Here is a 14,727-nt window from a genome sequence, read left to right as displayed (position 1 = left end):
TCATGACAATTATGAATGGACAGTAAATGACAGTCTTACCAGTGGTGTCCACATACTGTGAATATCTTTTTTAAATCTCTCTAAATGAATAATTTCCTTCTTTAGTAATTATAAGGTAAAAAAAATATACTCCAAGTGCAACTAAGACAGAAATATTTTATGACATTTTCTTACCTGTTGTGATATATAACTGCAGTATATGACTCTTTCGTAAACTCTGCACAACTTGACTTTCCAAAAATGACCTAAAATGGATAAGAATTATTTCCATGAAAACTTATTAAGTGGTACTCCCACTTGGTTCAGTGGGTGTAATCTTGCACAAGCACAACTTTAGAAATGAACATGTAACCTAAGCAGCCACTCAGTGCAATGCTCAGAGAACTGCACTCTTGGAGATACTGTCTCAGTACACAAAGAAGATCCCACTTTCATCTAAATTAAATTGAGAGGTGTCCATAGCATGGAGTCTGCTGAAGTATCATCTCCAATAATGTTTTAACAATATTGGTCACCAGGCAAATCCAAGGGAAGAGAAGTCTTGAAATTGGAGAGACCCAACTTTTTTTTTAAAAAACCTCTCTATCACTGGTGCTATCTAGAATGTATTCTGAGAACCTTTCTCTTAGGATCTGTCTAACACAAAGAGGCAGAGATTCACTGCCTCTGGTAAAAGAGGCAGTGAAACATGAAGTGTCAGTTTATCTTCCTTTGGTGGAAGAGCTAAGTGTGCAATATTTATATTTTCCACAACCACTTCCTTGCAGCATTCCTTGATCAGATTGGCAATTTATTGTGTGACCCATATCCACAAGGAACTCCACTGAGACCGAGAAATCAGTCAGTAGAGGTCAGGCAGTGTATCCTGGCATGCAACAGGTCAACTAGCACAGATGTCTTAACTGTATTTTCATGTCTCCAATGTCAGGATAAGAAGTGTGAAACATACTGAGCCACAAGTGTCACATCATTGGTGGTTCCCTTGGAAAATGGGAGCTGTCAGTCAGCACAATTACATCGCCCAGTATCCTATTGGTTGAGTTTACACATTTCTAAGTTCTTCCACAACATCCAAAACTATAAATTCATATGCTATTCAGTCGACCTCTTTAAATAACCTAGCTTGGTATCACCTAACCACCATCACTTCACTTATTGCCACTTCTAACTTCAGAGTTTAATGATGTAGTGGAGGAGAAAACTGCATTTATATTTTACAATTTTAATAAATGACCATTTGTTTTACCTGCATTGCATTGTTCTGATCTTCCCCAGACATAAACTGGACTTTCACAGTAATGTTTCTAGCAGACCCTTGACGATTTGCAAAATTAAGACTCTGCGGATACACATAGAGCAAATTCCTATGGAATTAAACAGAGTTAATGAGATGCAAGTTCCTGTGCAAAAATAGAATACAGAAAGGTTTTTGTATCAGTAACTAACCATGATGTTGGTAGGAAAGGAGCAAAGAAGTGTACAGAAATTTCAATCCTATTTCAGGTTCAGTTAAATGGCTGTAAGATAATCAGATCCAGTTCAATGTCCAGGAAAGTAAAACCACATGAGATAGTTTTATGCACTGTCAGTTAGATAAGAGGCATGTTACCTAGTCATGGACTGATATCATTGCTTTTCAGAGGATAGCAAATTTGTTGACTCTAAATCCCACCAGGAGTTAACACAAAACATTTAGAAAGCTGGGCTTGCACTTTTTGAAGTCAACTCTTTCATGTTGTCAAGGTTACTGAAGGGAGTGACAAAAACAGATTTGCACAAACTCATCATTACATTAATGCCTGAATTGGGAAAATTAGATGAAATCTATTTTTTCCTATAGAAAGCATAGTAAAGCTTTATATGGAAAAGCCATAACTGAAAAATCAGAGCCAGAACAGGACATTAAACAAAATTAGAAGGAAAATGTCTTGCTTCCTTCCATTTAAATGAAAACATCCAAGATATAAATTTTGGGATATTTAATTGAATTTACATTTTGTTCATCAAGACCAATATCCTACCAACTTTTATGTTAAGGGCTACTACCTAGAATGCTGCAAATCAGAGCTACAGTACAAGTCTCTGCCTTGAATTTTGGCAGCATGGTAACGAAGGAGCTAGATCTGACAAGAGGCTGCAGATGCTGGAGTCTGGAGCAAAAAACAATCAGCAGGAGGAACTCAGCAGGTCGAGCAGCATCTGTGGGGGGAAAGGAATTGCCAAAGTTCCTTGTGTTAGACCTGTCAGAAGCAGCGAGGCTTTTTTGATTGGGCATCTCCATGGAGGGGGAACCCAAGATTTAGGAATAAAGAAAGGGTGGAGTCCACAATTAAGGAGGGTAAATGTCTGCCCTGTTTTATCAATGTTCCCTGAAAACACTAATTCCTGGCAGCAACTAATATCAGAATGCAGAAGACCATACCACAGAGATCATCCAATTTTAGTGACCAGTTTTCTTTTAGGTCAATGGAGATGGGGTAGAGAGTCACTTTTGTAGTACAGTGTCATGCTGCATGGTAGCTTTGCGCAATCACAGATTTTTGAGCAGTACAGGGACAGAATTTGACTTTTTCCACTCACAATTAAATAGGTCACTTATAACTGAATATTATCAAGTGCTTCAAAGTCCTAAATCAGCACAATCTGCCATCTTCCTCTCTTCTCTGCTGAACCCACAAATGTATTATTCCAGCCTGTCTACTTGAAGGGAAACAATCAACATAACTTTATCAGATCAAACTTTTAAAATCCATCCTCCTGTTTGTCGTCAAATAGTTTTGAAATCACCCTAAATAGTGCTGGAAACTAAAAGGCAACATTCCAAAATTAGGCTATCCAATTGCGACTGAATGTGAAATTGTGCACCAAGCAAAGTGCACTCATAAGAAAACCACTTCATGTTTGTTAATTACAGGAGCATGTGCAAGAATTTAAATATTGTTGCTTTTGCATGGATATTTTATACAGTCTTGTATTTTACACAGATGTACAAACTCCCACATTCTTAATGTGCTCAATAATTATTAGGCCTGTGCTCCTGCTGCACACTACCTCCCATCAACTCACTCACCCAGAGATGAGCCACTACTCATGTACAATTTCCCTACAAAAAAAGCCAAAATATAACAGGCTTTAAAAAAATAAAAATTATTTTATTTTTGAAAGTATATTTTTGATGTTTCCATTTGTTTCAATCTGTAGCAGTCTGCAAGACATTTAAAACATTAGCTAAAAATGATGCTTTTTCTCTTTAAGATATGCAGTTTGTGAAAATTCCTTGACATGGCTAGTTGGTCAGCTAACTCAATGACAACACTGTTGCTGGAAGTCAGAGATCCCATCGAACTGGTACAAGACAGCATGCAACATTAGAAACAGGATGTCGACACTGCTGATGACAAAATCCAGCCATCAATTCATCTCAGCCAATGTGATAGCGATATTAGTATAAATGGCCTTAGTGTCCCTTACTCAGTAGGTGTGTGGATGTTTTGAGAATTGGATATGAACTGCATTCAGATTACATTCAGAAATTAGAAGCCTCAGGGTGCAGACTCGCATTTAAAGACATAAATAGGGCCTTGAGCACCAATGAAACTGCGTTCAACTGCATTGCTACACCTAGAAACAGGCAGTCAGTGGTGTAGCTCCTGTTCCAAAGTCATAAGCATGAGGTACTAAAAATTAAAATTGCATTTAAGACAGATATATACAGAGAGAATCAATTGTTGTGAATACTTAAAGAAAATTTTATTTGACTACAAAGATATTGTACTTAAGACTTCAAAAATAAGTTACCCTGAAATAAAGTTCTTCTAAATATAAGCTAAAATTCCTGAATGGCAATACCCACATTTTATGAAAATCAAGAAAAACTGCAGAGGCTGGAAATCTGAAATAAAAAACAGAAAATGCTGGAAAAACTCAGCAGATCAGGCAGTATCTGTGGGAAGAGAAACAGTTAATATTTCAGATCTTCAATGACTTCTGAAGATTCCTAGATCTGAGACGTTAACTCTTCCTCTATCCACAGATGCTGCCTGCTCTGCTGAGTGCTTCCAGCACAGCTACATTGAAAATGGATTACTTCTAAAATCCCCTTAGGCCCTCAGACATTCCTACTTTGCTGATTCTTTCTCAATAGTCAATAGGAGTCAACCAGAAGACAGATATCTGAAACCAAATTATCTTTTCATCCCAGCCTCAGTTTCACCTACAAAACTCTGACAAGCATTCACAACAGTTGTTAATGAATTACAAAAACAGCTATATCTAAAAAAAACAGCTTCCTGTACAAAGTAAAGAAACCGTACAACAGGTAAACTTGTTCAGTGCTAGTGTATTACTGAGAAGGGGTTAAAAATTCAATCAGATTAACCTAAATTACAAATAGTACACAATTAGCACCCCTCATAGCACTTGTAACAGTCTCGTCTGCAGTTCCACATACTCTCCAAGTATGGCACAATAACTTCAATATCTGTGGCCTGTCATATTGGGTCGTGCATATGTACCTGCCAGATAACACAAGCTGTGCACAAGAAAGCAGGTCTGAACTGCAGGAAGAAGACCATCACCTCATTATTTAAAGGAGTCTCACACAAACATGGGATTAACTTGGTGTGGAGCTTGTTAGGTGGAGCTGCAAGCACTGCACATGCATTTTCTCATTGTTATGGTGAAGCTGTCCAGATTTTTATTTAAATAATGAGTAGTCATGGTCCCTTCTGGTCTCCAGCATAATCTGAACAGGAGACGGCCAGAAGGATGCTAACACATCCGAGCTGGCAGAAGGTAAAGCCTCTTCCCAACAGCATTTTAAGGTAGTGCTCCTATCTCCACATCTGGCATCTGTAAATTGCTCTTAAAGTCACAAACAACCCTGACCTGGAATATATAGCTGTTCCTCATTCATAATGTTGGAGCTGCCCACAAAGCAGCATTCCGTCACCACAGCTCAACTCAGTGTCAGGAAGGTAGCTCCTCAGCGCTTTCCATGGCAAACGGGGGTGATGACTAAGTGCTCTCACAGACCTCCACCACTCATAATTAAGATGAAAGAAAACATTCCCAGAATCAATTATGAAACACCTCCAAGTTTTCAACATCGCCATCACTCTATTGTTGTTGATTATCTCAATATCTGCTTGAGCAGGTATTATGAATACAAGGGCCCATCAGTCAGTATGTCAAACATGCATAAATATCCAAACAAGAACATGAACACCCAATGTTTAATGATTCACCCTTGTGCAACCACTTAGTGCCTGCTTTCAGCATGCCTTTACCACAACTACTTCTACACAGAGCTGTTCAGTGGCTGCAGCCAGCTAGCAGATGGATACTTCCTTTTATTAGAGGAGGCTGGAGATGTTTGCTAAGGACAACCTCAAGCAGGTCTGGCCTTAGATGGTCCAACTTCAGACCACGCTCTCTCACCCTCAGTGGCAGCAATCTGGGATAGCTGGCAGTGGCAAGGGTACTGTCGGAAGGGCTGAGTTGGATGCTATCACCCTGAGAGAGGGCAAAAGATTTACACACCCCTCAGGGCATTAACTCTGCCAGTGATCAGCTGAAGGGTGCTGGCTGGAATACTATTCCACCCTCAAAACTCCTTTGACCACAGGGATCCAGGCTCCCATGGCATAAGTCTGAGCTTGGTGAAGAGACAACATAGCTCCCACAGCTCATTGTGTTGGGGTGGCCTCTGCCTGTGCTGCAATGGAAGCTGAGGCCTCAGGCAGCAGCACCTGGACCTTGGCTTCCAACAAGGACATAACCAGCACTTCTATGCTGACAGCTTGCAGGAGAAGAGAGTGCTTTGAAATGTGTATCTGATGTGCCCGCCACGGATGAATAGCTGACACATTCCGTAAATTGCATGCCATGAGCTTGAGTGCTAAAGTAGCAGTAAATGTATGAGGGTGTGGTGGCTTATATGAATGTTAAGTAGGAGCAGTGACTGCTAGAGATTGTTGTTAGGCAAGTGTCAGCAGAATGGTGCACAGAGTGGTGCATGAATGCACTTGAAAGAGATTTGCCTATGTGCTCACTGACTTTGCATGTCTGGGGTTATTAAGCTTCCTGTAGCATTGGGACTTGACCCTAGGGGCATCATTCTGAGAATTAACCTCTCTGGCAGCCTGCTCCCATTGTCCTGGATGGCTTCCTCAGCCATCCCCACCTAAGCAAGCATGCACACTCTCTCTCTGTCAATCTTTCCAAAGGTTTGCAGGGAAATAATGAAAAGCAGTGTCCAGGTTCCAGAGTCTGACCAGTAAACATTATGCTAAGTGCTCCTAAAGCTATTTGATGATATTCAGCAGTAGTTACTGGCAGTGAACATCTCTACTTCAGAAGATGCTGGGAAGGCTTCAATCAATTAAGACTAAGCTCAACTGGTTTACAAGAGTCCTGATATTGAGTTCTAATGTGAAGAACAATGTAATTAGTGCTGATTGAACATCTAAATCATTGGACAAAGTGCACACACAGAATGGTGTGGGAATTCCAAACATCAACATCTCCCCTCTTGCCACCTTTAAGCCCTCTAAGACATGCACTTACTCGTCCTTTCCAATGATCATTTGTTCTAGGCTTTTGCTGAATTTGATACTGAGTGCCAAAGATTGCAATGTGCCCAGACAGAAGATGAAGTGCTGTATTTCAAGCTTGCATTGGGCCTCATTGGAACAGTGCACAAAGGGGAGGGGAAGACAAATCTGGTGATGGAACTTGTGTGGAATCTGGTGATGGGAGATGGTGGAAACTGCAAAGATTATGCAGGTACATTGTAGATATTAAACACAGACAATGCAAGTTGATTGTGACCCACATGGTCAAATAGCTTTGTAGCACTCATTATCCAAAATCACATTTGAAAAATCATCATTAAAGCCAGTAGAATGGAAGCTAAGGACCAGGGAATTCTATCCCTTCTCTGTCCAGGAGGCAAGGGGGTAAGAGATGCGGGCTACAAATGACATGCAGTCAAGAGCTCTGTCCACTATGGTGGAAGGAAAGCTACAGTTAATGAAGACATCTCAGAGGAACAATGTAAATGTGGGAACAGAAACATCATAATTCAGATTAAAACATTTTTTTAATGAGTAACAGCCACAATGGTTGCCCTCTATTTGCACATCAGTATGTTGACTTTACTGGTGGTTCCTCCCCATTATGGACTTAACACCAGTTCAAGATGAGCCTGTTTAATCATCAACTAGAAGACCGAAATGGTCAATAAAGGGATGTATAAAAAGGACTATGCTTGAAGGGCCAGTGACTCAAATATTGGGAAAAAATGAAAATGCTCTGTACGGCATTCCTCATTGTACTTCTGTCTGGTTACTCTGTTCAAATACAAGTAAACAATTCTGGCTTGGAACCAGCTTCTAGATTTGCAATGCTGGATGATGTAAGGATTTTAGCCAACGGGCTACTTCAGTTGGGACGTGGTCTAAAAGATTTTGTCCAGAAAACTAAAGATCAAGTGAATGAAATATTTGAAAAAATCAGCATTTTCAATAGATCCTTCATTGAACTCTCAAGGGAAACCAAGGGGATCAAACTTGATGAGCAGGAACTGAAAAAGCACACTACAGTTCTACAAGCTAATAATGATGAGCTAAAAACTATATCCCTTGATATCAGAGAGAAGCTAAATGGCATCGTGGAGAATCAAACTGTTCTAGAAACAAAAGTAGAAGGACTGGAAAACAAATTATACAAACTGAATGAAATCAAATCAGAAATATTGGAGATAAAGAAGATCCCATCTCTAAAAGTAAGTGTATTTTTACACAAAATAAGAGATATTATTGTCTAATCCTTGTGCTACAGTGACCAGAAAGGCCCAGGGTATGAACAATTTGCAATTAGCTACATCAGTCAAGTGGTGCTACCGCTGCCCTCCATGTCCTTGAGCTTAGAAACAAGCCTCCATGTTCCTGTTTAGTGACTCCTGCTGGGAAGTTCATTTGTGGATATTGGATGCAAGATGGCTACAACCCCACTTGGTAGCTTTGTAGCACTCACTATCTAATTTCACATTTGAAAAACAGTCACTTGTGTGACTCACTAGAAGTCAAAAAGTTTGCAATACTGCAGTAACCCAGCAAGAAAAGTAGGGAAAAGATCAATCAGAATGCAAGGTGGAAATCTTCCATTATGTGCATCCAGGTGTAAAATATTGCTAAAGAGCTCCAGTTCAATTTTGTAGTTCATTCCATCACCAGCAAAAGTACTGAACACTATTAATATGTGGACTAAGATCACATATAATAACACAAGAATAACTTTATAAAAATAGAATTATTGAAAACTAATGGTCCTAGAGGTTTTTTGCCTCTTCCTTTTAAGGACATACCTGACTTCCACTTGATAAAGCCCACACCGCTGTGACAGGTAGGTGGACTTATACCGAAAATCGCATGTACTGACCTGTGTCACGTAGTGCAGCTTAATTACTGCATTCTTTAGAGCTGCTCACAAGCATTGTTTGGGGAATAGCAATGTTGGACTACCGATTAACATGCAATGTTACCCTGCACTATATTTGACCTTACTGTAAGAAAGAAGTGTGTCCTGAAACAGCATGTGACCTCTGTGCAGAGTTAATGAGATAATGCTTGAGGTGCATGCAGATAGTTTATGGGCTCTCTGTACAGCTTTATGCTGTAGCACTACAGAATACATTATTGTGCAAATCACATGCACACCATGCTACACTCATCTTGTGTAATTATTTACGAAAACCGAAATCAACAAACACTTCACCACAGAAAGTGTTTTGTGCTGGAAAAGGCATATTACAGACAATGAAGTGAGATGGGCAACGAACACTTTAAGCTTGGGCCTACCATATCAAAAATTTATGTTAAGTGTTGTCAGGATCAGGTCAGGGTACTGGGAGAGTGGGGGTGGGTGGGATGTGTGAGATTGCAATTGGAACCTGGAGGAGGGTGTGTAGCGTTATTTTGGATAACAAGAGGTTACAAATGGGGGGGGGGGGGGCAACCAAAGGAGGTCCATGTAGAGGGGCAAATATAAAATTTGAAGCAGTCCAACCTTTAGGTTGTGTTCCACCATTGGGTTTAATTGTGCTCATCTGAACACTTCCTTTCAATCAAGCACCAGATACACAGAGGACCCTGAATCATTTGACAATCTTCAGAAAATCTTACTGCCATGATCACATAAACATTGTACTGTACCATGAAAACAAAGGCAATTTCAAACTAAATTTGGTTATTTGTTAAAAATGTTAAAATGGTCATTGGGAAGTCTAGCACAGAAATTTATTTTATTTACTTTTATTCATTTTACTCCACTAGGTTCTTATTGAAGAACAAAACAAAAATATCAAAAGCTTGATCAATACTTTACATAAGCAACATAGTCACCTGGACAAGCAGAACCACCAAAAACAGAAACTGGAAGAAAAGTAATTCTGCAAGTCATTTTTCTTTCAAAGAAATAAAATTCTAAAATTGCTGTGTCACACTATCCATTTAGGAACTTATTGAACTGGGCAGAACTGTCAAAACACTGATAATAAGAACTATTTCCCACCAACAGCCAGGTTCAATCCCACATTAGAGTTTATATGGTATCTTGATTGATAATTGCCTTTGCAAATATGTACACACCAGCAAAGCCTTATGTCCAAGTCCCAGGCTATGCGATTTCTGGTGATACAGGGAATTACAATAATCCTCAGTGTTTGTGTATGTCATATAAAAACATAATCGAGATTAGAAATTCTGCTCCCCATATTCAGCCAGTCAATATTCATGGGCAAGATTAACAAAGAAGCAGATCTAATCTGTGTTAAAGTGGTGTAAAGTCAAAAGCAAAGCATGATGGTCAGTTAAGTCAGAAATAATGCTAACTACAAAGAATGTGCTTAAACAGAAACTATGTTTAAAACATGAAAGTGTAAGCAGAGCACTAATTTAGGGTGTAGGCCTGTGTAATGTTGAGAGCAGAGAGAGCCTGGGACAGAGCAACCACATTAAATTCTGAACATCATGTTAATGAATTTGGCACTTGAAACTGTAGGGCCGGAACACCGATAAAAACAAAGGAAGAGTTGGCACAACTAAAGGGTCATGTTGCTGAAGCAGGTAACATTTGTCACAAAAATCTGTCCAATTAGCATTAGGGTCGCATTCAAGAAGTAGCTCAGTCTGTAAGAAAGTAAAACGGTGATAAAGAATAGCTCAATCTGCAGAAGAGGAGAGAAGGCAAGTAATTAATGAAATATCTTTTCAAAAGAAATCTGAGTAAGATAGTTCTGCGAATTAGTAGCTTTGAGGTAAGATCAAAGGAACAAAGCATATCATTTAGGGTGTGTGTGAGAGAGGAGAGAGAAAAAAAGGGGGAAGAGAGAAAGGGAGAGAGAGAGAACGCACAAGCACATCCAGAAGAAAGAAAATCTGCGGTCGACAGGACACAGCAGAAGAGATCCACACCACCATCCCTCTGTCGTTTCAAGGAACAGACTGCAACTATCATCTTTGTGATGTATTGCTTCTTTGTACAGGACACAACTTGCTTAATAAATCTGTTATGCAAATAAAAATATACCTGTCTCTGCAGTGGTTTGTTGTACTCGTAAACAAGTCTCTTTTGTTAGATTAAATTAATTATGAATTGGCAAATCTTACCATGCCTTTGCTGGCTGATAGATCTAAAGAGCTAAATGAATTATAAATAGGATCAATTTTCATTCAGATATTTAATCTTGTTTTTGTAATAAATGCAGATCTTCCACCTTACTGCAATGACATTTATAGTGAGAGAAAATACAACAAATCTCCAAGTGTGATGCAGTGTCAAATGCTGTATATTAATGCTCCTAAAGCCCTTTGGATGTTTTGAAAGTGCAAAATAAATACAGGTGCTGCTTTCCAAGTGCTATACAAATAGAACTGCAGTGGTATGGTGGTATAGCAGCTAATGTTGCTGTCTCATGGCACCAACAACCTGGGGTTTAATCTGCAGTTCCAAGCATCAAGTTTCTTCTGCTGGCTCTTCTCTCCACACACCATTTTTTCTGCCTTATCCCCAATCCCTTGATTCCTTCAGTGTCCGTAAGTCTATTGATCATTGTTAAAATGCAATCATTGGCTCCACAGTTCTCTAGGCTAGGGCATTCCAGAGATTCAGCACTCTCTGACTGAAAAATTTTCCTTTATTTCAGTCCTAAATGTCCAACTCTTTGTTTTGAGACTGTGAGCCCTAATTCTAGATTCCTTTCCCAGAGGAACCATCTTCCCTACATCTTCCTCTAAGTATTTTGTACGTTCCAGAGGCCACCTCACATTCTTCTAAACTCTAGAAAATAGAGGCCCAGCTTACTTAATCTCTCCTTTTATGAGTGGCCCTCCAATCAAGGAATCAGTCTGATGAACCTTTCCTACATTCCCTCTCACACCAAGTGCATTCATTTTTTGGTAGCGAGATGCAATATTCCATGTATGACCTCACCAAGGTCCCATATAATTATACTCCACGTTCTAGCAGTTGTTACCCAATGATGATGCCTTCACTAGAAGTCTGCTCAAGTATAAAATTAAAACCCAACTCAAACTCAATATGTCCATAACCCTGAGCCCATGGACTTGTATCCTTTCTCAATGCCAACTTTTCTCAATCTCAAACATAACATTCAAGAGTAAGGTCTTATTGGCTCAAGACAGCTAGCCAAGGATTTTGCCTTCACTGAAGCTGTGCAGATAACATAATCATAGCAATCTCAAAGGAAAAAAAAATGCAGTAAATTACCATAAAACAACAAAAGCATCTGGTACACAACTAGGTAGATGAAGGTTTCATCAATCATGCCATTAAGTCCCAAAGCTCACCTGTTCTGCTGAGGAAATTAATACTGGAAGCCAGTTATGAGAAATATTCATGCTACTGGCAACAGGCCATTCCCCATACAAGATGAAAAAACTGAGGAGTTTGATAATCTTAGCCCATTATACAATTTACCTTTGCCCATCATTGCCCAGTTTTCCGAACTTCTCTCCTGAGGTGCTACATTGTGCATGGATACATGACAATATGCTGATATATCTATGAATGAAAGCATGACGTTTCCAGACTCAAAGATTTACTCACAAATTAGAAAAAAGCTAACAGTTCCAGAGTTTCTGCAAAATTAGCTGCAGGATCAGCTTTTACTCTCACAAGCTTGTTAAGTAAATCACATTCTGTATCTGAACCATGTTTTACATTTGGTTCTTACTTTTAGAGGGAAGTTGTACAGTCATCCAGCAAAGATTTAATGGGTCAGCAGATTTTAATCAGCCCTTGGCAAGCCTATAAAAATGGCTTTGGTTCACTGGAAGACAAGAAGATTATCTTAACATCTCTTTAAAAAATTCTTCTCCGTAAATTATATCCAAGTCAACTGGAGTCTGATTGTTAGGAGATGGTATGGATGTGGGGGGTTGCAGAGATGACGGGAAAGTTAGATGAATACACCCAATTGCTCTTGGTCACTTCCAGAGGAACAAGTGTGTACATGCATGAATGAAGATTATGAGAATTAGGGAGAACCATTTTTGGTGACAGAAGGGCCTGCTAAATCTGACCAGGTGTGCAAAGAATCAGAATTTAGCAAGATATCACAAATGCAGTCCACAGAAACATAACACCTTCAAAAGGGAAAATCAGAAAACTAAGTTGAATAAAACGGTGTCCAAAGTTATTTTTTTAAAATACTGAATATTTTCAATATCACTGAAGCTCAATGGTGCTTGTATGAAATGCAATTCTACCAGAGCTGGCTTTCAATGCAAATTGAATGCTGGGCTTAAAATGGTAAGGGAAAATAAAAAAGCCTGAGCGAATTTTGTGGCTTGTTTCCAAGTGGGTGTTTGGGGAGAAGGGGAAAAAAATTACATTTAAGTCTCTTAATTAGATTGGATTGATGCATTTGCCAGATTAATACTCGAGAATAATCTGAACTATCCCTTAAGATCTTGAAAGTTAATTTTGATTATGAAATTTTGTCCCATTTAAAATAATACAATTTTCAGAAATATAAGCTATCCAAAAATATTCAACTCCAGACACGTGACACCCATAGCCAAGACATTTTCCAGAGCTTGAGATTCTTTCTCCTTAGAATGATGTTACTGAACAGAAATATAAATTACCAATCATTATTTAACAAAAGAGTAGGATAGCGTTAATGCAAACGTAACAAAGTTCAATGAATAGCCCAAACCACAGAAAGAAGTAATACATTTGAGGGTGGGTGGTAGGGGAGTGAATCAATCGAAGAAGGGAAAAATAAGGAAGACAATTTGAATGCTCTTACAGGGAATATTTTATGTTATTAGCAAACTTCAGGCAAAAATAAAGTTGAAAAATTTGACACTGAACCACCCTTAAACATAATAAATGGTAACATTCATAATGGACATTCAAGAGAATAAATATGTTAAAGAATACGGTCAGTGAAATATCAAAAATGTCTGATGTTTTAAAATCATTTCCATCTGATCCTTTCCACAGATCCATAACGAGCAGTACTTCATTTTGATGTTACTTAGCACAAGGTACAAATCAGCTTTGAAGGGGGCAAAATAAACAAAAGTACAGTTAGTGCTTTTTCTGGATTGTAGACAAATCACAGATATTTCTCACATACTTTCAAATTCACCCCACTTTCTTCTCCAACCCAACTCAAGTGCGGTGAATCATCCAATGACAGGGTCCCACAGGACACCCAATCAGGCAGAGGTACAGCAGCTCAGTACAGTGAGTCAGGGGAGGGTACAGTTGCACAGAAGTGAGTCAGGCCAGGGTACAGTTCCTCAGGGCAGTGAGTCAGGTGAGATGTACAGTAGAACAGTAGAGAGAGTCAGAGAGGGGTACAGTGGTGAGTCAGGTGGGGTACAGTAGCACAATATAGTGAGTCAGGAAGGAGTACAGTTACACAGAGTTATTTATCAGGCAGGGGTACAGCAGCACAGAGCAGCAAGTCAGGCAGGGGTACTGTCCTGAGATTCTGACCACATTGCAAGGTGGGATTTGGAGCTCCCATCAAATCAGCATTCTTTCTGTGTGTTGGTGCACATTGTGTCACAGCAAGTCTCCTAAGTGTCTGAACTTTCACAACCTTTGTGCTTAGCTGTTTTTCATAAAAAAAACTCTTTGCATGTGTTAAAGGGGCATAGCAGTACCATCTGACCCTGTTTCCCCACCCCTCTGCCACTGAATGCCAGTGGGTATCACTTAACTCTGCAGAGATCATTAAAATTCAGGATAAACAGTTTGCACTTCTGTAACCAATATGCTTACAACAAAAAAAATGAACTACTGTGAGCTTTCAAAGTTCTGCCCAGACTTTTCAACTTTAGGTCATGTACCTCTTTTTACAGGTTACATTAAAAAAAATGAAGCCAATCATTTGAAGCAAACTTTATCTGATGTCAATAACCACCCGCAGTCAATTTTTAATCCTAGGACCTCCAATGATAATAAAAGCAAACATACGATCCTATTACACAACCCTCAATCAAAATTACTGCTACTGCATGTTCTTTACATACCTTTAGCAACAATATGGTGATTAGATCAATAAATAGGTCGTTTACAGTGTATTCACATAAATGCTCAAGAAGCATTTTAAACATTTTAAACAAACTAATCACATGGGATTATGGTGTCAACTCAACAAGAGACCAGACTAAAAAAATGATAGGT

The 14,727-nt window shown here is 39.2% G+C and overlaps 1 protein-coding gene across 1 annotated transcript in view; it reads right to left on the bottom strand.

Annotated features, from left to right (window-relative positions):
• The window catches only part of dock7 (dedicator of cytokinesis 7), a 137,597-nt gene that overhangs the window by 76,415 nt on the left and 46,455 nt on the right, over positions 1-14,727 (bottom strand). Inside the window, exons 15-16 of the mRNA XM_052010963.1 lie at positions 1,247-1,364; positions 175-245 (exon numbers count right to left, since the gene is read on the bottom strand). Coding sequence (XP_051866923.1) covers positions 175-245; positions 1,247-1,364 — 189 coding nt within the window. The remainder of the gene's footprint in view (positions 1-174; positions 246-1,246; positions 1,365-14,727) is intronic.

This window comes from Pristis pectinata, chromosome 3 (genome assembly GCF_009764475.1).
Source record: "Pristis pectinata isolate sPriPec2 chromosome 3, sPriPec2.1.pri, whole genome shotgun sequence".
Lineage (NCBI taxonomy): Eukaryota > Metazoa > Chordata > Chondrichthyes > Rhinopristiformes > Pristidae > Pristis > Pristis pectinata.
This window is presented reverse-complemented; position numbering and strand designations above follow the sequence as displayed.